The 25,173-nt window shown below is 38.0% G+C and overlaps 1 protein-coding gene across 2 annotated transcripts in view; it reads left to right on the forward strand.

The window, feature by feature from the left end:
* Positions 1–22,864, forward strand: part of PDE5A (phosphodiesterase 5A) — a 142,524-nt gene extending 119,660 nt beyond the window's left edge. For both annotated transcript variants that reach the window (XM_021684518.1, XM_021684519.1), the window contains exons 15-21: positions 2,296–2,383; positions 7,194–7,294; positions 9,416–9,493; positions 11,540–11,603; positions 16,957–17,031; positions 18,414–18,497; positions 20,075–22,864. In XM_021684518.1, coding sequence (XP_021540193.1) covers positions 2,296–2,383; positions 7,194–7,294; positions 9,416–9,493; positions 11,540–11,603; positions 16,957–17,031; positions 18,414–18,497; positions 20,075–20,212 — 628 coding nt within the window. In that variant the 3' untranslated portion in view covers positions 20,213–22,864. The remainder of the gene's footprint in view (positions 1–2,295; positions 2,384–7,193; positions 7,295–9,415; positions 9,494–11,539; positions 11,604–16,956; positions 17,032–18,413; positions 18,498–20,074) is intronic.
* The last annotated feature ends 2,309 nt before the right edge of the window (positions 22,865–25,173 follow it).

The raw sequence follows: 25,173 nt of genomic DNA on the forward strand, positions 1-25,173 counted from the left end.
TGCAGGGAGTCTGTTAAATTGCGCAGGAAATTCAACGCGGCACCAGCCCGCTGGAGTCAGAGGTGGGCTGAGGATTTTGATGTGGAGAATGGAAATGTCCCATATTAAATAAAAATTAAATATAAACTACTTAGCACAGCGCCTGACATGTTCGAGGCTCTCAGGAAATGGTAATTATTATCATTAGGGAAAACAGATCCTACCAAGTTCAAGAGGCTTACAGTCTAACAAGGTAATAGACGTATGAACGGCTAACGACTGGCAGAACAAAATGGACATTAAACTAATACCATATGTCCTTGAATTTCTTGCATAAATGAAAATAAACAGATACTCTAGAAGCGAAGGGAATGGGGAAGGCTGCAATTGTCATGTTGAAGTTGACTTTAGCATAGCTAGTCCGAATGGTGAGAAAAGGCGCTGGCCAAAGTAGAGAACGTAGACTACAAGGCAGAAAGCAGAGGGAGGCCATCGTGCTGTTTACCCTGGGCCCTCCAGTACTCAGCAGCGCCTCAACTACCCGTGGCGTGGATTATTACCATGTGCAGTTGATGTGTTCCAAGCCTGCATCTGCAGCCCAGACCCAAGTACAGACGTTTATATTAAACACTTGGTGGACCTCAGGCACCTTAAAATCAACAGATGCAACACTCAACTAGACATCTTCCCGCCTTCACCTCCCATCCCTAATCATTCTCTCCCGTTTTTCCTCTGTCGGTATATGACAAGGCAGACACTTGGCATGCATAGTTTCTCCCCAGGAATATTCCTGCTGGGTCCCCACCTCGGGATTCATTGCCAACTCCTATCTCCTAAATAGTTTTCGGATAACTGCTCCTCAATATGCGGGATCCCGTCACCCGGCTCCGGGCTGTCTTGTACCGACGTTACTAGAACTGGGACTACTATCTTCCCAGTAGTCTCCTAACTAACTTCCAGTAGTCTCCAGTTTTGATTCCAGCAAATTTATCTTTTTTTTTTTTTTTTTTTTTTAAATCTGCTCATTTTACTCCATCCATTGTCTTCCCGTTGTCCGATGATAAGCACAGTATCTGGTCCATCATACAACTCCCTAAACATGGAAGGAGCAAAGAAGACAGGCAGGAGTTAACTTGGGAAAAGTTACAACAGCACAAAAAATGGAGGTTTGGGGGCCAGCAGTATCAGTGGTAGATTAAGCAGGAATAGATGAGATTCCCCATTCTCTTACCTTTATTTCCCTTTTATTGTTTCTGTTTTCCCTTAAGCATCTCGTACTCTACTCAGTTTCTTCCTGTGTTCCGTTCCTTCAGTGTTGGGCAGCTTCTCTATCTTCAAAGTAAATGATACATAAATTATCGATTCATATAGTAGAATAAAGAAATAACAAGTCAACTGTATTATTCAACACTTGGGTTGTACTTTACAATTCATAACGCCCTGTCCTGTAAATTTGAGAAACAGAGACTTGCAGGAACTCTAACTTTTTCTTTTAAAGAAAAAAATAGTGAAAATGGTGCTTCATATTCACATGTGAAGGGTCATGAGAAAGATGAGGCAGAGGACTGTGCTTGTCATGCTTTAGAACTTGATTTGTGACTGCCCTGTTACATATAATGAACTGAGTAGAGTATCCTTCCCTTCACTCAGCCAAATGGTCTCTACCATTTTCCCCAAGTTCAAGTTAACGAGCTCGCGGGATGTCCTACACTGAAATAACTTGGATCCCACATGGGGCACTTGTTCTGACTCAGCCGTCTGCTTCCTCCCTTCAAAGGGGGATGTGTGCCGACTCTGCCCCTTTTCTGTGCCTTTCAGCACTCATGCCTGATCAGCCCACCTCAGTCCAGTCTTCTTGGCGATGTAGGCATGCGTGACTATGCTCACCTTCAGCCTTATTTCAGAGGAAAGACTGGCTCTACATTTGTTTCGGATTGTAAATTAATTGCAGTTTTGAAATTGGAAAATATAATTGGTACAAGTATTTCAGAGATTTTTTTTTTTCATGTTTAGAGGAATTAGTCCTTTGTCCTCATTCCTTCTACTATTTTATCAATATTAAAACCAGTGAAATTGTTCGTACTTTGAACTGGCACCAATTACTCTGGTATTTGAAAACAGCTTGACTCTGTCTTCCCCAGAGATTAACTCACTGTTTTCCTCAGCCAAAGAAGAGAAAATTGTTAGTTTGGTTAATTTTGTGCAGTAGCCTCTTTTTTCATTAACTAGCATTAAGAAGACACGAAAAAAACTGATATATGGGGGAAATGGGTAATTTTTAAACTGTTTTTCTCTCTTCAACAAAATATTTTTCAGAACTGAACACCCACTTGCTCAACTCTACTGCCATTCAATCATGGAGCATCATCATTTTGACCAGTGCCTGATGATTCTTAATAGTCCAGTAAGTACCTACTTTATGGTTGTGGAATTTTAAAAGAGAGCTTTATAAATTCAGTTTTATTTTTAAGTTTTGGATTTATTCCCAGCACCATAAATTCTTGAGCATGCTTTATTCCTTTTTGGGTAAGGAAGGCAAAGCCAAAACATTTAAAATCTTCCCAGCCTCACTTCTGTAGACAACCAAGACTGTCTAAATGTTGCCTGATAAAGGGTATCTGGTTACTCACCTCTGTTTGGTTTTTGCAAACTAGAAACAAACAAAACTAGTATTTTATGGCTTGCAGTTAATTTTCCTTTTTTTCTTCTCAAACGAAGTGGCTTATACAGCTCTCTTTCAAAGGTTTGCTTTCACAAAACCATGCCTGTTCCTCTTTTTATTGAATCTTCTGACCACTCACAAACTGTTATGTTAAGGAATAGAGCTATTCAACAGTTTGGTTAAATGAATATTTATCAGTGTAAAAAAGCATATGATATGCTACGCTAGACAAATTTATGTGAAGGAAAGTAAAATAATGTACACCAAAACGTTAACAAAGGTTGTCTTTGTATAGTTAAACTCTTAATACTTTTCATGTTCTCATTTTGATTTGTTCATTATTCACACTGTCTGCTATCTGCATGTATTACCTTTATGTAAGAAAAAAGTGAAAGTTGTAACTGTTATGTAGAATAGGCACAATGCATGGTATATAATCTTAAAGCAATTTTACCTCCATCTTTTTATGCTTGCTCGCTGGTACTAGTTCTTCTCTGAGCCCTAAAACAAAACTTGGGAGGCCCATAACTTGTCTGGTCACTCTTCTTTCTTTCATTTTTTTTTTTTTTTTTTAGAGAGAGAGAGAGAGCATGCGCGTGTTGGCCGGGGGATAGTGGAGGGGTTGAGGGAGAGAGAATCTTTTTTTTTTTTTGAGATTTTATTTATTTAATTTTTTTTTTAAGATTTTTTTTTTTATTTATTTATTTGAGACAGAGAGCATGAGAGGGAGGAGGGTCAGAGGGAGAAGCAGACTCCCCACCGAGCAGGGAGCCAGACGTGGGGCTCGATCCCGAGACTCCAGCATCATGATCTGAGCCAAAGGCAGATACTACCTGACTGAGCCACCCAGGCGTCCCAGGGAGAGAGAATCGTAAGCAGACTCCATGCCCAGCGCTAGCCAAATGCAGGGCTTGATCCCAGGACCCCGAGTTCATGACCTGAGCCAAAATCAAAAGGCAGACACTCAACAGACTGAACCACCCAGGCACCCCGTTTTCTGGTCATTCTTTTTAAGTAAAAACCTTCTAATTACCTTAAGTCCCAAAATATAGTATATAGGTCTCAATTTAGAAACCAAAATGTCCGGTCCTGTGTAATAGTCGGGATTCTGGACTTGGTTTAAAGTTCGGGTTCTCCCCTTTCTGCTCTGGTTGGCTTCTTTCATCCCTACCTTGTGTTCTTTCTAACTCCTTCCTCATTCCTAAACCCCCGTGTAGTTTCCTACCCCTCCGGACTTGCAGAGTAGGAAGGGGAAATAGGTAAGAAAATGGGCAAGAACATTCTCAACAGACTGGTGCTGTTAGGAGTGCCTCACTCTTTGGGCCTGGTAGGTGTTTAAACCAAATTATTTTCTTGTGGGTAAGTTCATGATCCCTGCCAAGCTCCCTCCTTGTGGGGTTTTTCTACCAGATGTTTCTTTAATGTGAATGATCATCTCTGTCCGCTTTATTTATGGCTCCTTCCTCAGCTCCTGAAAATCGGATTGCTCACTTAACTCCTTGCTGCTAAGGTTCTTTAGCCTTCTTTGCAGTCCTCTGGAAAAGGACAGGGCAGAAATCAACCCCACGCCTCCAAAACTCAGAGAATGCAAGGAGTAACCTCTCCTTTGCTGCCAAAGTCAGAGTGGCTAGTTAGCCTGGGTCTTGCCTTTTAGATTTTCCAGACAGGAATGAGACACGAGACCACTGTGGCCCCTCCCACCCCCACTACACTACAGGAGACACATGTAGGGACTTCATGTTCCTCTCTTTCTTAAGATGAGAGGGAACACGACCTCATCTCTCCCTAAACATCTAGTGTGGGGTGAGGGGTTAAGAGTTATACAACCAGGGGTGCCTGGGTGGCTCAGTCGGTTAAGCATCTGCCTTCGGCTCAGGTCATGATCCCGGGGTCCTGGGATCGAGCCCCACATCGGGCTTCCTGCTCCACGGGAAGCCTGCTTCACCCTTTCCCACTCCCCCTGCTGGTGTTCCCTCTCTCGCTGTCTCTCTCTCTGTCAAATAAATAAATAAAATCTTTAAAAAAAAAAGAGTTATACAACCAGTTGAGTAACCTCATTATAAATTCTGCATACGGTCTCATACAGATTGCTAAAGTATGTGATTGTTTAATATGAATTAGTTCATGTGTGATTGGTGCTTGAATGACATTAGCATAAGCGTACAATTGTATTTCCTACACACATTCTCGGGTAAGGTACCAAAATTATGGGAGTTGAATTTTGACCTTCAGCAAGAAAGAAAAAAATCCCTCCCCTTGGCTTTTGCTCATGCACCCTTCCTGTCCTATTGCAAGAGTGTTGAAAATGGTCACTTGCACCTGAGGCATGCTCCCTTGCTTTGGACTGCTCGCTTTAGGCTCCTAGGAGGTTGCTTTTCCTTCGGTGCCCGCCTAAGCAGCCCCGCCGTCTCCGTGATCCAGTCCCATCCGCGTTGTCTCTGGGCCCCCACAAACTAGCGTTTCCACTCCCTTGTTTTGTGTGTCTTGACTATTCTCGAAGGGCCTCCAGACTGGCCAGCCTGAACTGTCCATGTTACCTCCAGATGCACTAATCTTCAGTCTGCTTTATGCTCTGGTTATAAAGTTGCACGGGTTCTGTGTGATCTGCCCCAACCCTATTTGTCCCACAAACCATATTATTTTTAGTGTGTAGTGTTTCAGAACGGAGACTTTCCAGGAATTATATATTGTGTGGTAGTAGAAACATCTGTACTGGGCGCCTGGGTGGCTCAGATGGTTAAGCGTCTGCCTTCAGCTCAGGTCATGATCCCAGGGTCCTGGGATCGAGTCCCGCATCGGGCTCTCTGCTCCTTGGGAGCCTGCTTCTCCCTCTGCCTCTCTCTCTCTCTGTCTCTCATGAATAAATAAATAAAATCTTTAAAAAAAAAAAAAATAAAAAAAAAAAAAAAAAAAAGAAACATCTGTACTTTCCTTGGGATTTGCTATCTCTGTGCCTCATTTAAAAATACAGGCGTGCCTGGGTGACTCAGTCTTTATGCATCTGCCTTTGGCTCAGGTCCTGGGATCGAGCCCCGCATCGGGCTCCCTGCTTCTCCCTCTCCCACTCCCCCTGCTTGTGTTCCCTCTCTCACTGTGTCTCTCTCTGTCAAATAAATAAATAAAATCTTTTAAAAATTTAAAAAATAAATAAAAATAAAAATATAAAACTTTCATTTTAATATCCTGTTCAGTTTTAAAGAAAGAAAACATGCTAACCTTTTTCTAAAGCATATTTAACAATATCTCTATCAGAAGTACCCAGGTTATTAAATAACATAGCTTACTAAGTAACATGTTATTACTTAACTCACAAGAAATTTGGTTGTATATATATATATATAGCTGGCCTCAAATTATAAGAACATGTATATATTCTGTCTTTATAAGCACCAAAACATAAGAATTTACAATCTGTGTTTTTGGAAGGGAAAATAAAAATATAACCCCAAAAGATAATTCCTTTTCCATTTGAAATTGTTTTATGTTAAATAAAACTATCAGGAGTTATTTTCTAAATAGTTTTCTTTCTGGCCTAGAATCTAAAATGATTTCATAGTTAAAAACAATGTATATGGTTACCATCACAGATTCATTAATTAGATACACACCACAATGTTGGCATCTAGTTACCCTGGAACCAGTGCTTTGGCCCTGGCCTCTGGCACTCAGCAGTTTCCCTGTCTTCAGAACAAATCCTTTGCTTCCAGGTCTCATTCCTAGATCTCTGAGTTTTTTTCTTGGACCTGAGATTTAGGAAGCACATCTGACTTAATTTACAGATATTGTTTTGAGGATATTCTGAGTACCCAAAGAATGTTTTCCTTAGTTCAAGATGAGAGAACCACTATGCTTTAAATTACCGACAAGAAATTTTTTAAAAATGGTTATATAGCAAAAATTTTCCATTATTTATAGCTGGATTAGCCACATTTTAGACATTTCAACCCATGTTTGCTTTTTATCACCAGTAAGCACACCTTTGGCTCATGCTCTGTACCCATCCATATTGGCGTGTTCCTAAAGAATACACACTGTTCTTGATATTGATTAAGTTAAATTATATAAATTTGCACCAAAAAAATGTTATTGAGTTTATTACAAAAACCATAGAGAACTGATTTCTTTAATAATCAATTGTTTAAAGATTTCACTACTCCATTCTTCATGTCCATTAATATGGCTTTGATTTTTCAAAGCTTTCTCTTGCTGTTATATTATAGCAATTCACCTGCCCAAAGGACAAAGATATATAGTTATTAGATGTTAGGCCTGGACTAAGGCCCAAGGGGTATTAGATTTGGAAAAACATGCATGTGTAGGCAGATGCACCATTATGAAGCTGTCTTTTCTTATTGGACAATGTGGTGGGGGTGGGAGCATAGAAGGCAAACATCCTTTCATGGCATTTACTCTAAGTAAGCAGGTGTCTTCTGTATTAATGAGTCCAGAACACTAGGCGTGTGTTTAAGATACGTCACTCTATCGTCAGATTTTGTTCTCGTCAGCAGCTTCTCTAGATGGAGTGCTAATGATGGTTTTCTTTTTTATAAAGGGCAATCAGATCCTCAGTGGCCTCTCCATTGAAGAATATAAGACCACGTTGAAAATGATCAAGCAAGCTATTTTAGCTACAGACCTAGCACTGTACATTAAGTAAGTTTTAAGAAATATTCTGAGATAAATAGGTCTTGGAAGTGTTTGCATTGTTCCAAACTTTTAAAATGCACATTGGGAAATTTTTAGATTATAAAGACAAATGTCCTGGCAAGTCAAATGTCTTGTTTTTCAAACTATGGAGCAGTTTCTTAGAGGAAGCCGGGAAAGTCTTCTCCTTTGACTTACCACTTAATGCTAGAAGTTACGGAATAGAGAATTATTTGTGCTGTTGATCTACTGCTATGTCTCTGAAGCTATGTACAAAGTAAATTACCGTCCCGCGGTCGTTGCAAGCTAGGTTGTGCAACCTAAAGGTTATATAGCCTGTTTGCTTTTCCTCCTTCCCTTCACTCCCCCAGCTTCTGACCTTGTTACAGTTCTTTATACTGTCATCTAAGCCTAGGTGGGCAGGAAAAGGAGCTAAGTGCCAGAGAAGTAAATCTTGTTTCTTTTTATTTGATTCTGGCAGAAGAGTATTAATGTAGAACTTTAATTAGTGAAGTTACTGACTCGAAAATTAAAGTGTGCATTATTCTAGTATTTGTCATGCGTGTATGCATTTGCTTATAATTAAACTGCCTTTCTAGAAGCAAGAAAAGCCTTTGCTGCCTTTTGGCAGGTATTGGTTTCCCGCATGCAGACCAAGATCTTTGGTGCACTTGTAGGAGTGAGGGGAGTCTGGTGGTCACACTCGTGGGATTTCCCTGAAGTCCAACCCTCTCTCCCTCTGCACAGAGACTCACATCCATGGCTTTAACCACTCTGATGAGAAGTAAAAACAAACAGAAGAGACACACAACGTCACATTCCAGACATCCACTATTGTACATCTGAAAGTGACCACATCTAAAAGGGTCCGCATCGTTGGGTTTTGGAGCACTTTAATCAGGGTAAAAGAAAATACAGCAAACTTCAGTCGATTTTAGATGATTGCAGAGTTAAGATTATCAGATTACCAAGACTAAAAATATCTGTAGCCACAAAGACTTCCCAGCCTTTCCAGGCCACACGGGTCTCACCTCTGAACCCTTATGAAACCTATTTTTCAGTTTTGGTACTCAAATCACGTACAGTCAGTTTTGTTATATAAGTTTTCCTTATGTTTGTTTTGTGTCTCCGACTAGATTTTAAACACTGTCCAAAAGGACTCATGCCTTATAACTTCCCAAGATGCTTAACGGTGCTGGGCACGTAGAGTGAATATCAGTGGACACTTTACTTGGTCTTTGCTTCAGAAGGCTTTCACCACTTTATACTGACATAGAGTAATTGTTATGAACATTTTTCTACCCTATACCCTAATGTGTAAGATAAATGAAATTAAACTGAAGCCATATAGATCTGATTATGCCATACACTTAAAATCTCTTAAGTCATTCTTGGCATCAGGTTTTTAACTTGTATTGTTTCATTTTCTTAAAATCATGTTTAAGAATTGAAATTACCAACTGAGGGTTCTAGAGGGGAGGGGGGTGGGAGGATGGGTTAGCCTGGTGATGAGTATTAAAGAGGGCACGTTCTGCATGGAGCACTGGGTGTTATGCACAAACAATGAATCATTGGAACACTACATCAAAAACTAATGATGTAATGTATGGTGATTAACATAACATAATAATAAAAAAAAAGAATCGAAATTACCATTATTTGTGATCCGTAGTTAAATAATTTAAAAATAATTTAAATTTAAAAATAATCCGTTTTGGGCGCCTGGGTGGCTCAGTCGTTGAGCGTCTGCCTTCGGCTCAGGTCATGGTCCCAGGGTCCTGAGGTCGAGGCCCGCATCGGGCTCCCTGCTCGGCGGGGAGCCTGCTTCTCCCTCTTCCACTCCCCCTGCTTGTGTTCCTGCTCTCGCTATCTCTCTCTCTGTCAAATAAATAAATAAAATCTTTAAAAAAAATAAAATAAAATAAAAATAAAAATAATCCGTTTTACCCAGAGAAAATGGTGGAAAGGAAGAAAGTGAGATATTTTTAGTTTTTTAAATGATGACTTCTATATTGGATTCTAAGATGGGAAAAAACCATTAGAGATTTTTTTCCAAAAAAATTTACTCTCTTTGTCAACCAAAGAAATAAGAGCCTGGGTACTCACCAAATATTTTTCTTTATTTTCAAGGAGACGAGGAGAATTTTTTGAACTTATAAGAAAAAATCAATTCAACTCGGAAGATCCTCATCAAAAAGAGTTGTTTTTGTAAGTAGGTTTATTGTCCTTAAAGCTGAAGTTTTGCTACCCAATTAATTTTATCACTATCAGATTTTATTGCAATTATTTGTTACAATGGGATGATCTTAGAGGCTGTTAGAAATCTCTAGAGTGTTGTATAAAGGGCTGAATCTGAATATTTATTTGAAAAGAAATGCATTTGCCAATGCTAGCGAATAAATCACTCCTTTGTCCTAGAAGAACCTTTAAAATGTGGTGGAAGATCAATACAAAGCTCTAAGGTTCCCTTGCTCATATTCCCAATTCTTTGGAATGGAATAGCTGAAAATAGCATCCCAAAGACTGTGGGAACAAGGTGGTTGTGAAGTGTTTACTTCTCTTGAGTGATGGCAGAGTAGCCCAGTCAGAACGTCAAAATTTCCATTTTCCTCCCGCGTACACCTGTCCGTTCCTTCTAGCTGTAGATACCATCCCTTTGCTGTTAGTATTCCTGCCTTTGCCATGGCAAGAACTGGATCCATAACAAAGAACAAGCGGTCAATCATAAAGAAAAGAATGACTCAGAACACCAAGGAGAGTGCTATTACAATTTTGAAATCAACATTTCTTTAAATGGATTGATATTACTTAGCATTCAAACGAAGATGCAAATTTTAAGGAAACAACACGCAAATGCCCGGCTGTCTGTTCTGCGTAATCACGCTTGACTTCGTAGCCTCAAAATGTTTTTCATAACAATGCCTTAGAAAAGTACAAATGTGTAGGGGCGCCTGGCTGGCTCAGTCCATAGAGCACGCCTCTTGATCTCGGGGTTATAAGTTCAAGCCCCACGTTGGGTGTAGAGATTACTGAAAAATAAAAATTTTAAAAAACAAAAAACAAAAAAGAAAAGAAAAGTATAGACATGCTACTGTAGTTAGTGAACAGTTTATCCCAATAACAAAAAAGAAATCCAACCGCAGTTCCAAGTCTGCATCCATCCCCGCCGCTCAGTCTTACCCGAGGGACCACTTACCGAGAAGTCCTTGCAGTTCTAGAGCTCAGTGCCACCAGGCGCGCTCATTTCTCAGATTTTAGTGAAGCTCACTGAGGGGCATAGTCTTCTTTGGGGCAGGCAGTTTATACTAGCAAGCACTGAAATCCTTCATGACAGTGGGTTTACACAGTGATTAAAAATATCTCTGGTGCACTCACTTCTCCAAGAGAGTTGGTGGAAGAGGTCGAATAGCAGCAGAAAACCACTTTCTTTTTGCCTCACATACTTAAGGACAATGTGCTTTTAGGTTGGGTTTCCCTGCAGGGACGAGGGATCCAGTCCTTCACTGCAAGTGTTTCTGTATTACAGTGTTGGCCTTTCTGCCTGTTCCTTCAAATAAAATTATTACAAACAGGCATCTGGATCCAACATGGGAAACACTGCGCTAAGTACAGAACCACTGTCATATGATAGTTCTGCTATTGAGTTCTAGAGCACCTTGTCATCGACGCCAGAGTCCAGCATGGTTTTCACTTCTCTCAACAACAGAAAGACGAAATTTGTTCTCTCATTTCCCTCTTTCTCTGGCAGATACTGTTTGTAAGTCGGAGCTTTTCACATAGAAGTCACTACATGTGTGGAGTTCAGCATTGGGATGAGCCACCATAATTCTTGCTCTCCTAGGACTTCTATCAGTAGGATATCTGATGTTATCCTTTAATGGCTAATTATTAGTAATCAGTGTGTTTTCATCTTACTATCACTGAGAATGGGATACCAGGGTGAAAAAAAATAGTAACAGCAGGCAAGTTTTTGCCCAGAGGTTAGTGATTTCTCTCCCTGTGCCAATCTGGACCTAAATGAAGTTTTAGGGCAAATTCCAGTAGTTCAATGGGCAACCAAAACAGTGATACTCTGCTATCACTGAATCAGCCATGCTTCCAAAGAAATTGTTTCTGTTTCTTTAGTCTTTATAAGCTTCTGTCTTCATAGTTTAGGGGGATTTAATTTAACCTTTTTACCAGTAACTATTTACTGAGAGTATGTATTTGCATAAAAAGTAAATCGTAGCCTTGGGCTTCTTTTTCCCTTAACAGAGCGATGCTGATGACAGCTTGTGATCTCTCTGCCATCACCAAACCCTGGCCTATTCAACAACGGGTATGTTGCTTGCTGAAAAGCAGGGATTAAAAAGTCAAAGGAAGAAAAGTTTGTATTCTAAAGGTAGCTTCAGGAGTATTTGTGGAACTTTTTATCTAATTTTTAAGTGGTATTAAAAGCAGATAATTGGACATAAACAGGTTTTCTTTTTTAGAAGATTCCTTAGCATTTACTAAGATTTGTAAGATATATTAAGAGAGCATCTGTATTAACACAGCAGAAATCTAGCTGTTGATAATCTTTAATTCCAGTACTTCTGGCTCACTTAGGAATGTTTTTAGCATATAACCTTAAATAACCTTGAAAAATAGAAGGAGCAAATTATTTTTCTTTTTATGATTTTTCTTTATGGTTAGCCTACCAGGCTATACCTCAGCTCTAAGAAGGCATTAATGAGTAGAACTTAAACATTTCCTGCAGCTTATAAATATAGGAAATGTTGATATAAGGTGTCAGGAAGGATGTGATCAGGGCCTGTGGCTGGGAGGCTAGAAATATATCCTTCTTTCTAAATAAGTAACTGCCATAAAACATTTTGCCGAGGTAGTAAAGGCCCTCAGCTCAGAAAAGGGATGGCTGTACATACCATGATGTGTATATTGTGTTTTTGTTTTTTGAGACTGCATTTTGAATCCTAAATGCACTACCCAAGACTATTGACAGTCTGCTGCTGGTCAGGGCTCTGTGCTGCATAGTCATGGAGCCCAGTGACAGGTGCATCCCATGAAACACACATACTGGGAAAACAAGATCAGAAATGTACCCTCCATGTGCCAAAGCTGCCAACGTGCTGTAAGCATTCAGGAAAGGTGGTCTTCACAGACTGTCCTGCTCCGTAATAAATGGGACTATCTTCCCATTTCCAAAGAGGGAAGAGGATGGAAGAGGGAAGAATTGGTCTTTTCATTTACCCTTTCTTCTTAATCAGATCCCAGAAAGGTAGAGCCATGAGGTTGGGGGTCCAGACATTAAAAAACACAATACTTAAAGCCTCTATAATTAAAATAGTTTGGTATTGGTGACAGACCAGTGGAACAAAATTCAGCACTGGGAATTGCATAGAACATTTAGTATATAATAAAGATAACATTTCAAATAACTGGAGGAAAAGAGGGACTTTTTATGAAATAATCTTAGGGTGACTTTCCCATCTTCCATAACCAGATGGCTAACGACAAAATTGGATGTATTTTGCACACTTAAATTCCAAATAGAGCATAGAGTTCAAAGTAGAGTATTAAACCATAGAAGTACTAAATAAAAACATCTATGGATTCTTCTGTAACTTAAGAGTAAGAAAACTTTCCTAACTATGCCTCAACATGCAAAAACAATGGAAAAGATTGATAAATTTGATTACATAAAAATGAAAAAATAAAGCAAAGCTTTGTATGGCAAAAGACACTATAAGCAAAGTAGAAGTCAATGAGAAACTGGTAAAAATATTTGCAACTTATGGGCACCTGGGTGGCTCAGTCGTTAAGCATCTGCCTTCAGCTCAGGTCATGGTCCCAGGGTCCTGGGATCGAGTCCCACATCGGGCTCCCTGCCGGCGGGAAGCCTGCTTCTCCCTCTCCCACTCCCCCTGCTTGTGTTCCCTCTCTCGCTGTGTCTTTCTCTGTCATATAAATAAATAAATAATCTAAAAAAAAAATTTACAACTTATATTTGATAGTTAATACATCTACTATTAAAAGAATTTGTAAAAAATAGAGAAGAAAAAGGACAACACTACAGAAAAATGGGCCAAAATTTTGAACAAAAAGTTGATGGAATGTAAATAGCTCCTACTCATTTGCAGAGGTCCTCAGAACCTCATTCATAAGAAAAACTGCAAATAAAACTTGACTGACACAAAAAAGCTTGTATAGAATCTCATAACAGCTGTATTCCTAATACAGTAGTTATTAGGAATAGTAATTATAGTAATAGTAATAGTAATTAGTAGTATAGTGATAGTAATTAGTAGTGGTATTATCTGTGGCAGACATGTTCTAAGACCCCCAGTGGATGCCTGAAACCATAGATAGGACTGAACCCTATATATATATATATATATATATATATATATACACTATGGTTTTTCCTACATATACATAACTATGATAAAGCTTATAAATTATAATTTTAAATTATAAATTAAATTATAAATTATAATTTATAAATTAGGCACCATAAGAGATTAACAATAACTAATAATAAAATAGAACAATTATAACAATATACTATAATAAAAGTTATGTGACGGAGGGGTCTCTCTCTCCCTCTCTCTCTTATTATATGGCACTCTCCTCCTTCTTGGGATGATGGGACATGATAAAATTGAGAGTAGTGAGGTGGATGATACAGGCATTGTGATGTAGTGTTAGGCTACTGTTGACTTTCTGACCATATATCAGAGGGAGGATCATCTGCTTCTGGACAGTGGTTAACCCTGGGTAACTGAAACCATGGAAAACAAAACTGTGGATAAGGGAGATTACTATAGTCAGGACTAGAAACAACCCAAACATCTATCAGTAGGAGGATAGCTAAACATATTGTAGTATATTCCTTATACAGTGGAGTACTGCTCAACAATAAAAAGAAACTCACCATTGATACATGCAACAACACAGATGAGTCTCATAAACACTATACAGAGCAAAAGAAGCCAGACACAAAAGAATATGTCCTGTGATTCCATTTATATGAAGTTCTAGACTAGGCAAAACTAATCTCTGGTGAAAGAAATGAAATAGTGATTGTGAGAGGAGGGAGGAAAAAAGGAGCAGGAACTGACTGAGAAGGGTCACAGGGGTGATAGAAGAATTCTATATCTTGGAATGGGATATTTGTTACATGGTTATATGCGTTTGTCAATACAGTGAACTCATGATCTGTGCGATTCACAGTATGTAAATTCTATTTCATTAAAAAAAAAAACACGAGATACTGTTTCTTACTTGTCAGGTTGGCAAAATTCAAAGGTTTTATGATATATCTGTTGGGGAAGTTGAGGGAAAACAAGGAATGCAAAATACTGTAACTCTTTGGAAGTTTATAAATACATATATTCATGTACCATTGATTCTAGGAATTTTATCCCAAAGATATGCTGGAAAGAATATAAGAAGATATTTATACAAGGCTATTCACTTTAGTACTATTTGTAATGGCAAAGACCGGAAGTAACCCAAATACTCATCGGTAGGGTGCTGATTGATTAACTTATAGTACATTTACACAATGAGTTCTATACAGCTGTAAAAAGAAAGGAGAATTATCTGTATACTACTATGGAGTGATTACAAGAATGTATTTTTAAGTGAAAAAAGCAAGGTAGAGGAAAAAGTATATTGTACTCTACCATTTATTTAAGAAGAGGGTAAAATATGAATATATGTACATATTTGCTTCATATTTTAAAAACCCGGGATTAACCACAAAAAAGTTAATGATTCCCTATAAGGGAAGAAGGAAATAGGACTTAGGGAACAGAAGTAGAAGCTAGAGTTCCTGAGTGTACTAGTTTTGTAGATTTAACTTTGGAACCATGTAAATCGTTTTTAAAATTATGAAATTGAATTTTAAGTATCCCTAAGCCTTGAAAGTAAAATGAAACAAACCTGATTTTGGTTGCAAAACCATACTGAAAGGAACTATTTCATTCCAAGTGACACTAAAACAATAATTTGACCATGTATCTCTAGTGGGGATGTAACCTAAAAACAAAAAGGAATTACCAACAAAAGGTTTTAAAACTGTTTTCCATAATCTTATTATTAGTGGTAATTTTGCATAGATACTCAATCACTGTTTTAGATGATGTGGGATAAAAGCAAATAAAAAAAACTGTATTGGTATTGTTGAGAGCCAGGATCATCAGTGTAAGCAGAAAGATAAAGGTGGATAAGGTTGGGCAGAAATGTTGTAGTCCTGAATTTGAATTGAAATGTTGTATGAACTTCTGTTGTGCCCTAGCTCCATCCTCTAATAAAAGGGCTTAAAAATAATGACCAACCTGGTAGTAATGAACAGACCTCGTGCCCATATTGAGGTTTCTAAGTAGCTCAATTTAAAGGAACAAGGGCTCCAAAAAGAAACAGCTGATAGCGGTTTTAAAGCAGGACATGTATAAATGAGCCTAGAAGAACATCTTATTGTATGGGAAAGCAGGGGAAGCTATCAAAGACTGGTGGCGTTTTGTCAAAAGAACAGTGAAGCCAACTTATTAAGCTCCCACTGGCCAAAATGGGACAATCTGAGTATCAATAAGGATTGAAATACATTAAATATGTTTAAATTTAAAAGTTCAAAGTAATAAAGCCTGCTTCTCCCTCTCCCACTCCCCCTGCTTGTGTTCCCCCTCTCGCTGTGTCTCTCTGTCAAATAAATAAATAAAATCTTTAAAAAATAATAATAATAATAAAACAAAACCTTCCCTGGTCATCCTTGATAGTTACTTGGGAACCAAGTTATTTTTTTCAAATGGTAATTAAAGTGGAGAAAATCAAGCATTTCTCCTGCTTTTCTTATATGAATTGTGCTTTAGGGTAACTAAATAATTGATGAGGGGAACTTTATTTTTATTGTATTTCAACTAATAAAAGAAAAAAGAATGATCGCTTTGAATATCACCTTTTTGCAGCCCCTGAATTAGTGGATCTAAACAAAGATCATTCATGGTGTCTAATATCACAAAAAGAGAGGCAGCCAGGCATTATATGGCTCTTGATAGAAGTACACACCACTGCCTATGAAGCAGTCAAAAAAAAAATTATCTAATCAAGCCTCTAGATCTTATTAGCAGTGTGTGGAAACACAGGGCACAGAGGAACATTAAATGACATCATGGGAATGCAATCAGCAAAATCCAGATAGTGGGGAACTGCAGGATAAACAACCCAGTTTATTTAATAACAACAGCAAAAGTTATAAGGAAAATTTTTGAAAAGAGGAGGACCATGTAGATTAAAATAAATTTAAAAGGCGTATCAATCAATCACCATATATGCCCCTATTCTGATACAATGTTTTCACAGCACCTGGTATAACAGGTGCTTAACAAATAGCTCATTGATTATGCATACAGAAAGGCACACACTCCCTTTTCCCCACTGATTGCTGAAGTTGAAATAATATGTTGCTTTTTTCTGCCTAATTACAGGTTATAAACTCTAGGCTTGGTGATTAGGCACATATTTAAAAGCAAATAAAATAATAATTTCTATTACTCGTTATTGTTTTATTATCATTTTACTGATGTGGTTGAAAGCTAGCTTTGATAGATTTTATTATCTTTATTCAAAGTCTCTGTATTACAGAGCTGTGTGCTTTTAATTGCCAAAACTTAATCGGTTATTTATTTCAGATAGCAGAACTTGTAGCGACTGAATTTTTTGACCAGGGAGACAGAGAGAGAAAAGAACTCAACATAGAGCCTGCTGTAAGTATGAGCCCTTGTTGGTAGGAATTACTCAAATACACTTGTTCAGGGTAGACTTCTTAACACTGTCTATGGGACCTTAGGAACACAATTTCTTTTCATTTTAGTTTTTAAAACATTTTTCTTATTAAAAGAATTACACATGTTTATTACAGAAAACATAAGCAAATAAAAGAAGACAAAAAAGACTCCTTGGGTCATCATATTGTACCTACTTTTTTGCAATTTGTTTTTTCTATTTAAATATCATAAGCTCTTTTCATTCTAAGAGAGGCTCTTATGAGTATTATTTATAACGATCACATGAAAGACGGAGCCGTAGTTTACCTACTTGCTTTGGTGTCATGTCTGCAATGTTCACTAGGACCAGTGGCACTTCGATGAACGTCCGTGTTGCTAATGTTTCTGTGGCAGTTTTCATTATCTTGTTAGGGTAAATTCCTGGAATTGCTCTGTTGAAGGGCACAGATTTTTAAAGGTTCTTGATACATACTGCCTTTTTTACATAGACTGTGGATCTCACAGACAAGAAAAAGATTCTTCTCAAACCGCTTCTGGCTTTTCTGGAATGAGTTTTTCCTGAAAATGAAGCATAGAGTCTTTTTTTTTTTTCAATTGAAATGGACATTTATTGAGCCCATATTAAATGGGACATGGTCATGACCTCCCCTCTGTGTACAGTTCCATCCACTCCGCTCTTTAACCTCAGCTGGGGACATGCTGTGTCTCGCTAGTCTTTCACAATTACTCCGTGTCCTCTAACGTAATGGTAGGCTCATTCAGAGGCTCAGAAACTTCTTAGAAAGTGGTGGGTAGCAGAGTGATGATCACAGCTAATGGGGAATTTGCTTCATTTTAAGCAAGCATTGAGACAGACTCATTGCTTCCCATGGTGGTGCTGGGATCCTCTGGTGCTCCAGCCATGATCTCCTGGAAATAAGCAGAGTGACATCTGCATAATCGTCACTCAGAAAGCTCTCTGCAAGAATTTAATTGTAATCAGCTGTGGCCTCAGTGGCTTCTTCCACAAAGCTGAGGGTGTTCGACTCCCCATCAATAGACAGTTCAAAGCTGTGTGTTCTCCAAATACACATCAGTGGTCGACTCTAGGTCAGTGGTCGAGTCTAGATTAGTGATCAATTCCAGGGGTAGTGTGGGAAAAGTCAGCCAGGATGAAAAAGGCAGAGAGGATCAGGGCCTCCCTGAGCCTGGTGCTGTCAGGGAGTGCAGGAGACTCATGGAGGAAGGAGACAGATACGCAAGTGTCTGGCCTTCCTCAGCTAACCCAGTGATTCATGTTTTTGGAGCCAACTTGCATTGTGTTCTTTGAGTAAATGCAGATCTGTGTGTGTGTGTGTGTGTTTCTGTGTTTGTATTTTCAGGATCTAATGAACAGGGAGAAGAAAAACAAAATCCCAAGTATGCAAGTTGGGTTCATAGATGCCATCTGCTTGCAACTATATGAGGTATTTATATGGAAACACTAGACTTGCTAAACTTAGACTGTGTTATGAATTAAAACCTCAAGTAAGTTGAAGCGATTAACACTAGGCTTTTTTTTTTTTCTGATGAACATGCTGTTTGCATTGAATAAAGAACACATTTTATATTTGATTTTTCTCAAAAACTTTAATTCATCAATGTATAACTATCTGTTGAGCGCCTACTCTGCGCTAGACTCTAGCAAACTGATGTAGGAATACTGAAAAGAATTACGTATCACTGTTACCTTCAGGAGGGATACTGTGCATAATCTATGTCAACATATTCTTTTAAGGCTAGGCCTAAGTAAAGAAAAAAAATTACCCAATTTTTTCTCATTGTATAGTGTAGCTTTAATATTATTAAAATTTTTATGAGGATGTAAAGGAGATAGCTGGACAAGTATTACAAGTTCCCATTTCCTTACACCTGCTGGCTTGGGATTTTTATTTTTTAGGTAAAGATATTCTCCCTAAAACATCCAGTTTGCTAGTTTAGATGCTTATTCCCAGAGTACAGAAAGTAGACACTATCCTTGTTTCTAAAGTTTAAATAGGAAACTACCTTAAGTTTTAATTATTTGGGAAAACCACATTTATCATAGTTACCATAGAATGTCAAGACTCAAAGAAACCCTGGAATCTTCTAATCCAGGCATTTCACAATTCAGTAACTTTTTTTTCCCCTACATTTCATATGTATGCATGGATTTACTTCATTTGAATCTGCTGTTAAATTCTATGTAATATTGATACGTACTTTTACTATTATTTATTACAGAAGTAAAATGTTCTCATTGTAGAAAACTCAGAGAATTATAATTCCACTACTCAGACAACTGTTAATATATTAGTGTATATGCTTTATGAAATTTTTGCATGTTTTTCACTTAGCAAATTTGCTTTTTGTAATTCATAATACATCCTAATGTGTATTTTTCCATGTCATGTGTGTTTCTGTGATATTTTTAAAGGCTGCAAAGTAGTAACAAAGTATACCTAACCCTGTTGTTGGGTATTTAAAGTTACTTTCAGAGTTTCTGTATTACAAAGAAACCTACAGTGAACATTTTTGTATGTAAATATGGGCGGCACTATAATTGGTAAGTAATAATACCATGCAGAATTATAAATTAATCTTTGTTATGATCTTAGATACAAGTCTATTTAAGTACATTGTATAAAACTATTTTATAGAAAAACACAAAAACTAAGCAGTTCCTGATACAGTCACACTTCGGGAGAGCCGTCTATACTACCAAAAAGCAAAATGTATTGTCTCCCTGCAAAGTGGGTTCCATACAGATCTGTCGCTATCATAACTCCATAAGGTTACTTTGGAATGTATGTGTGTGCTCTCTCAGGACATACTCCTTGTCTGTACCGATTAAGAGAATTTGATCATAAATGATCTGCATATTTGTTCACAGAGCTTTTGAAAACCCCAACAGTGGGCCTGCTGGTGAAGTGAGTGTGAGATTCCGGCTCTTGGGGATGGGCCCGGCGAGAGGGCTTATTTCCTGGACGCCTTCTAGTTGTTTGCTTTCTTTTTCTTTCTTTAGGCCCTGACCCACGTATCAGAGGACTGTTTCCCTTTGCTGGATGGCTGCAGAAAGAACAGGCAAAAATGGCAGGCTCTCGCAGAACAGCAGGAGAAAACACTGATTAACGGAGAGAGCGGCCAGGCCAAGCGGAACTGAGCAGCCCGTTCACGCCGCGTTCAGGTTTACAGATGGCACGTTTGGCAGTATGTCTAGTTTTGCTCTACACTGTACAGATTTAGTGTATACTTTGCCACTGCTGTATTTTTATTTTTGCACAACTTTTAAGAGCACAGCATGACATGTTTTTAGGGAACTATTACATATTTTCTGTATATTTGTTTTATGCCACTGATCTGAGATTATCAACGACACCCACTCACTCTTAGCACATGGACAAGAGTTCTGTGATATTTTGTGTACTGCAGAGTGCAATTTAAATTCTTGCTCTGAGGTGGTTTTTTTGTTGTTTTATTTCAGGGGAGTTTTGGGGCTTTTGTTTTTTGTTTTTTGCTTGGGGGTTTTAAATAATTGTTTTTGTGTTTTCTGAATTACCAATCTTTTAAAGAATGTTTGGAATCTTTTCATTCTCAAAAATAGTCTAGGAGCAAACTGAATGTATTCTGTGACATTTAAAACCTTCATAGGATAGAGAAAAGTGCTGGCCTAGTGGATTTTAAGGGGAAAGGATAATATTTGTCAACAATGTATTACCTTAACAAAAAAAGTTAAAACTCTGAAACAAATGGCAAGTACTGTAAGGCAGTATTGTAAAGAAAAGGTATTGTTTAAATGATTTGCTGTTTTTGTTAGTGAGCACGAAGGGGAGAACTCTTTCATTTCAGTACATACGTCTATCCAAAGACTACCCATAAAATCACTGCAATCTACCCTATCTGATGGAAAGCAGGGGAAACCTTAGGAGAAGACACTGATTTCACGGACTTCATAGTCATGGACTTTACTGAGGGATGGGTGTGATCCAGAAATGGAATGGCCATATCTATCTGTCAGTGAAGAGAAACATTCTGTTGGTAGCTTCTTCTGAGAGTCAGTGTTTTGAATATTGAACTTCCTTTTTAAAATAACTTGCTTTTCGTTTTTCTTACAAACCATAGTTTATAAGTGAACAGTTTAAGTTTCGACAGAAAACAGAATAAAAGTGATAATTGGAGCATTGACCTGAGGTGAGATATGACTGCAGATAAAAGGTAAAATGAATCGTTATTTTTCTTTGTCAGAGGAAGTATAGAGAATACTTTTAATTGTATAAACAGCAAAGGGCTATCCTTGATATTGGGGTCAAAAATTAAATTGAGGGAGCAGGAAGGTAAGAAAGCTTAGGCCTGAATAAAACTTAAGAGTATTGAGTTTGCATCTGAGAAACTGCCATATTTCAATTTATAGGACTAGTCAACTCAGAATCACAGAAGTTGGGGGGTGTGCACTAAATGCTGACCCTGAGCTTAGAGTTGTTGATACTTACTTCTCAAAGCTTTTAGCACATTTAGAAAATGTTAACATTGTCTTAGATTTTAGCCCATTTGAGTGGATTCTCAGTGATCATGTGTACCCTAAATACACATTTATTCATTATTGAAGAAGCAGATACTGAATCAAGCAACTGGTTCAGGAAAGGAAAATCTGTTCCAAACATGTGGAAATGTTTGGACTCAGGGAAAGTAGGAAGAGAGGTATTTGTCTGATTTGTTAACCACCAAAAAAAGCTTCTGAGTTTCAATCACTAAATTGGGTAGAAAATCTCTCGGGGACATGGCGCAGCATCCTCAAAGAACTTTCACTAAACATATTGTTTCCCATTCATACTGTTTTTTCTCTAAGCTGCCTAAAATTCAACATATTCATTACATTTTTAAAATTCTGAGTGTGAATCTTACATAATGTGATTTTATTCTTACCATTCAGGTAAAAAAAAAAAAAAAGCAAAACAAATTGTATTGCCGTTACTTTATAGTGGTAAAGTCTAGTCTAGGAAGTTACCAACTGTTTGTTGTTATATGTGTAATTGTTGTAATACGTGTATCTTCAGGATGTTACTCGATTTTTATTTGATGTCATATAGGTGAGATCTATAAAGTTGCCTCTTGGTGGCACTGGTGTGTAATTACACAGGCTGTCACTAAAATAACATACCTATATACTGGTATACACCTATGCATGCATACATAATTCCTTAGTATAGAAAAATTGTTTCAAGAATAGCAGTCTTTAGTAACCTTGTTATCATACACCTTGTGATTTAGCAGTTACGCTAAAATCTGTAATCATATACTTTAGTAGTTTGTTTAGACCCATCTAATATGTCACTGAGATATATGGAGGTTTTGTATGTGTGTATTTTAACAAGCAAGAAGATCTATGTAGATTAGAAATTGTTTGGCTTACCTTTAGATAATGGTTTATTTTACTTTTCTAGTTTAACAATTAAAAGAAGTTGGGTAGCGCCATGCCTATTCTATTGTTGCAAGTTTTAGTTCTTACAGAAGAAGAGTACTTCTTTAAGACCAGTTAGTTGGTTCAGATAATTTTTACTTTTTAGGAAAATCATTCCATACATAGATTATCTGGTACATGGGCACAAATCGAAGCTTTTGTTCTTATGTGAATATTATTTTTCAGTATCTTCCCAAGTTGGAAAAAGTATATTTATAGTCCTTCCTCCCCTGCTCTATATTTATATTACCCCATAACTAGTAAGAAGTTGTTCTTTTTCTAAATTAAAGTTGTTATAGCTGAATGACATACCATTTCATTTCCATTTTCAGCCCAAAAAGTGTCCACTATTTTACTAAGCTGTTAAAAGATGTCTGTAAAATTGCCTGGCCTTATATTTTTCACAGGATTGGCCCTCGCCAGTGGCAGTCCTGTGTGAACTTGTGGAGGTCACTTAACCTCTGTGTGCCTGAACAAGTGTTACTAGAGGAGTTATGTTTGGGCAAAGCCTCTGTCTTCACGGAGGATGTCACAGAAGGCGGCCACTGCGTCGGCCCCAGTGGGCCCTGCAGACCACTGTCAGAAGTGGGATATTGGGCTACAGAGCACTGTAACTAATCCCACATGTCACCTCCTGTGTTTCAAAGACTGAAAAAACACAATACATTTATTTGGTTTCTCATGCAGATCACTAGTGAGTATGAGATTTTGAGTACCTTGCCTCAAGGTACAAACTCTGGAGAGTGATATTGTCACCACTGATTTCTTAATCGTGAAGAATAGTTTCCTTAGATAGGAGTACTGAGATTAGGAAGTGTATGAAAATATACTGGGTATCTTGGGTTCTGGGAGGAAACTGGTCACAGATCTGTTCTTGCCTAGAGGTAAAGTGCCTTTATTTTCAGCGTAGAGCACAAATGTTAGACCTACTCCAATTTGATTTTCAATTTTTCTGTGTTTTTCACCAGATTTTACTCCTAACACTTGATAGGCCATCACAAGCTGTGCTGTTGTTTTGTTTTGTTTACGAGTGATTTTAAGATGAGAAGAGGAAAAGGTGAAATTGCTGTCCTCCCCTGTGAATGACTGTAGTTGAAATCAGGTGGTATAATTGAATTGCTCAGTGTCAGACATGCGACAGTCAACCGTATATTGAGTCCCTACGAAACGTCAGGCACTGTGCTCCACTGTGGAGACAGAGCAGTGACCTCAAGGAGCCCACCGTCTGCAAAAAGGGCTAGATGAAAGACTTACCAGCTTCTGATCCTGCCAATTGAACCTGAAAATATAGGGTACATTATATCACTTGCATTGTTATCTATAACATATGTATTATATACAGTTTTCCAAGGACCTTCTTTTTTTTCCCCCTAAGGACCTTCTTTACCTGGAACTTACTCAGAATCCGTCCATGAATATCCTGTCTTCTTACAAGTATGCATCATTTACCCTGTTGATAGCTTAAAGAACACCTTATGTAAGGAGTCATGTATTCTACTATACAGAGTTTTTTTTTTCCATATGCTAGCCAGGTAGAGATTACTCAGAGTTCTTTTAGATTGTTCAATTGTACACAGTTTTGGACCCCTTCTGCTCCCCTACAGGGAGCAAGGAAGAAAGTATTAAAGCTCACTTCACCCTTGCATATGTTTCTCAAAAGCCTGAGTAAATGTGTCTTAATAAATGTCATTGAAAGCAGTGTAAATAGTTGAAAATATAAATTTCTATTACAGTTTAAGAAAAGAATACCTTATGAATCATCACTAGCCACTGTTAATATCTATTTGTATTCTTATACCTTTTTCAATATATTTGAACAAATATATAGTTTCTGGCACTATTTTTGTACTAGGATAAAGGAGTTACTATGTATATTATGTTTAGCTTTTAAGTCCTTTTAAATAATTGTGAATGTTGATTTCTTGTCTTCTCACCCACCATGAGAAACATTTCCGATGACTCTCCTATGACGAAATCACTTTAAAGGAACACCTCCCCACCTATGATCCCCATAAAATCAAGAGACGGTCAGGGTGGTCTTCTGTTGTGCAAACTCTTCACCTGTCGGTTGTTTACTCATTTTGCTATGCTTTGTAAAAATAAAAAGAAGAATGAACAAGTAGGTATGCGTATTGTGTGATTATTAGGGGGATTTTAGGCAGGGAGAATGAGCCTAATGGCTTGAGAGACTTTAGGCAAGCTAACCTGTGGTCATATTAGCTGAAAAAATGTGATTTAATCAAATCCTTTCCTTAACCAAGACTCCTCTCAGCAACAGTCTTCTTTGTATTAACATCCTTTGCTACCTGTCTGAGGGCAACATTTTCATACCTTTTTCACTTCAAGTTCCTGACAGCTCCATGGAGGGTGATTATTACCAGCCCCTTGTTGCAGATGTGTCTAGTTTCAAAGCAGGTATTTATTCCATTAAGTTCCCTTTTTGAATTTTAATTGTAAAAGGTCTCAAATCCATTCTTAGTGGATCAGTTGGGCTATCTAGAAGCATTAGAGGTAAAATTTCCCTGGCCCAGCAGGTTTGTTTTTTTTTTTTTTTTTTTTTTTTTTAAGATTGTATTTATTTGCGAGAGAGAGAATGAGAGACAGAGAGCATGAGAGGGAGGAGGGTCAGAGGGAGAAGCAGACTCCCTGCCGAGCAGGGAGCCCGA

This window comes from Neomonachus schauinslandi, chromosome 2 (genome assembly GCF_002201575.2).
Source record: "Neomonachus schauinslandi chromosome 2, ASM220157v2, whole genome shotgun sequence".
Taxonomy (NCBI): Eukaryota; Metazoa; Chordata; class Mammalia; order Carnivora; family Phocidae; genus Neomonachus; species Neomonachus schauinslandi.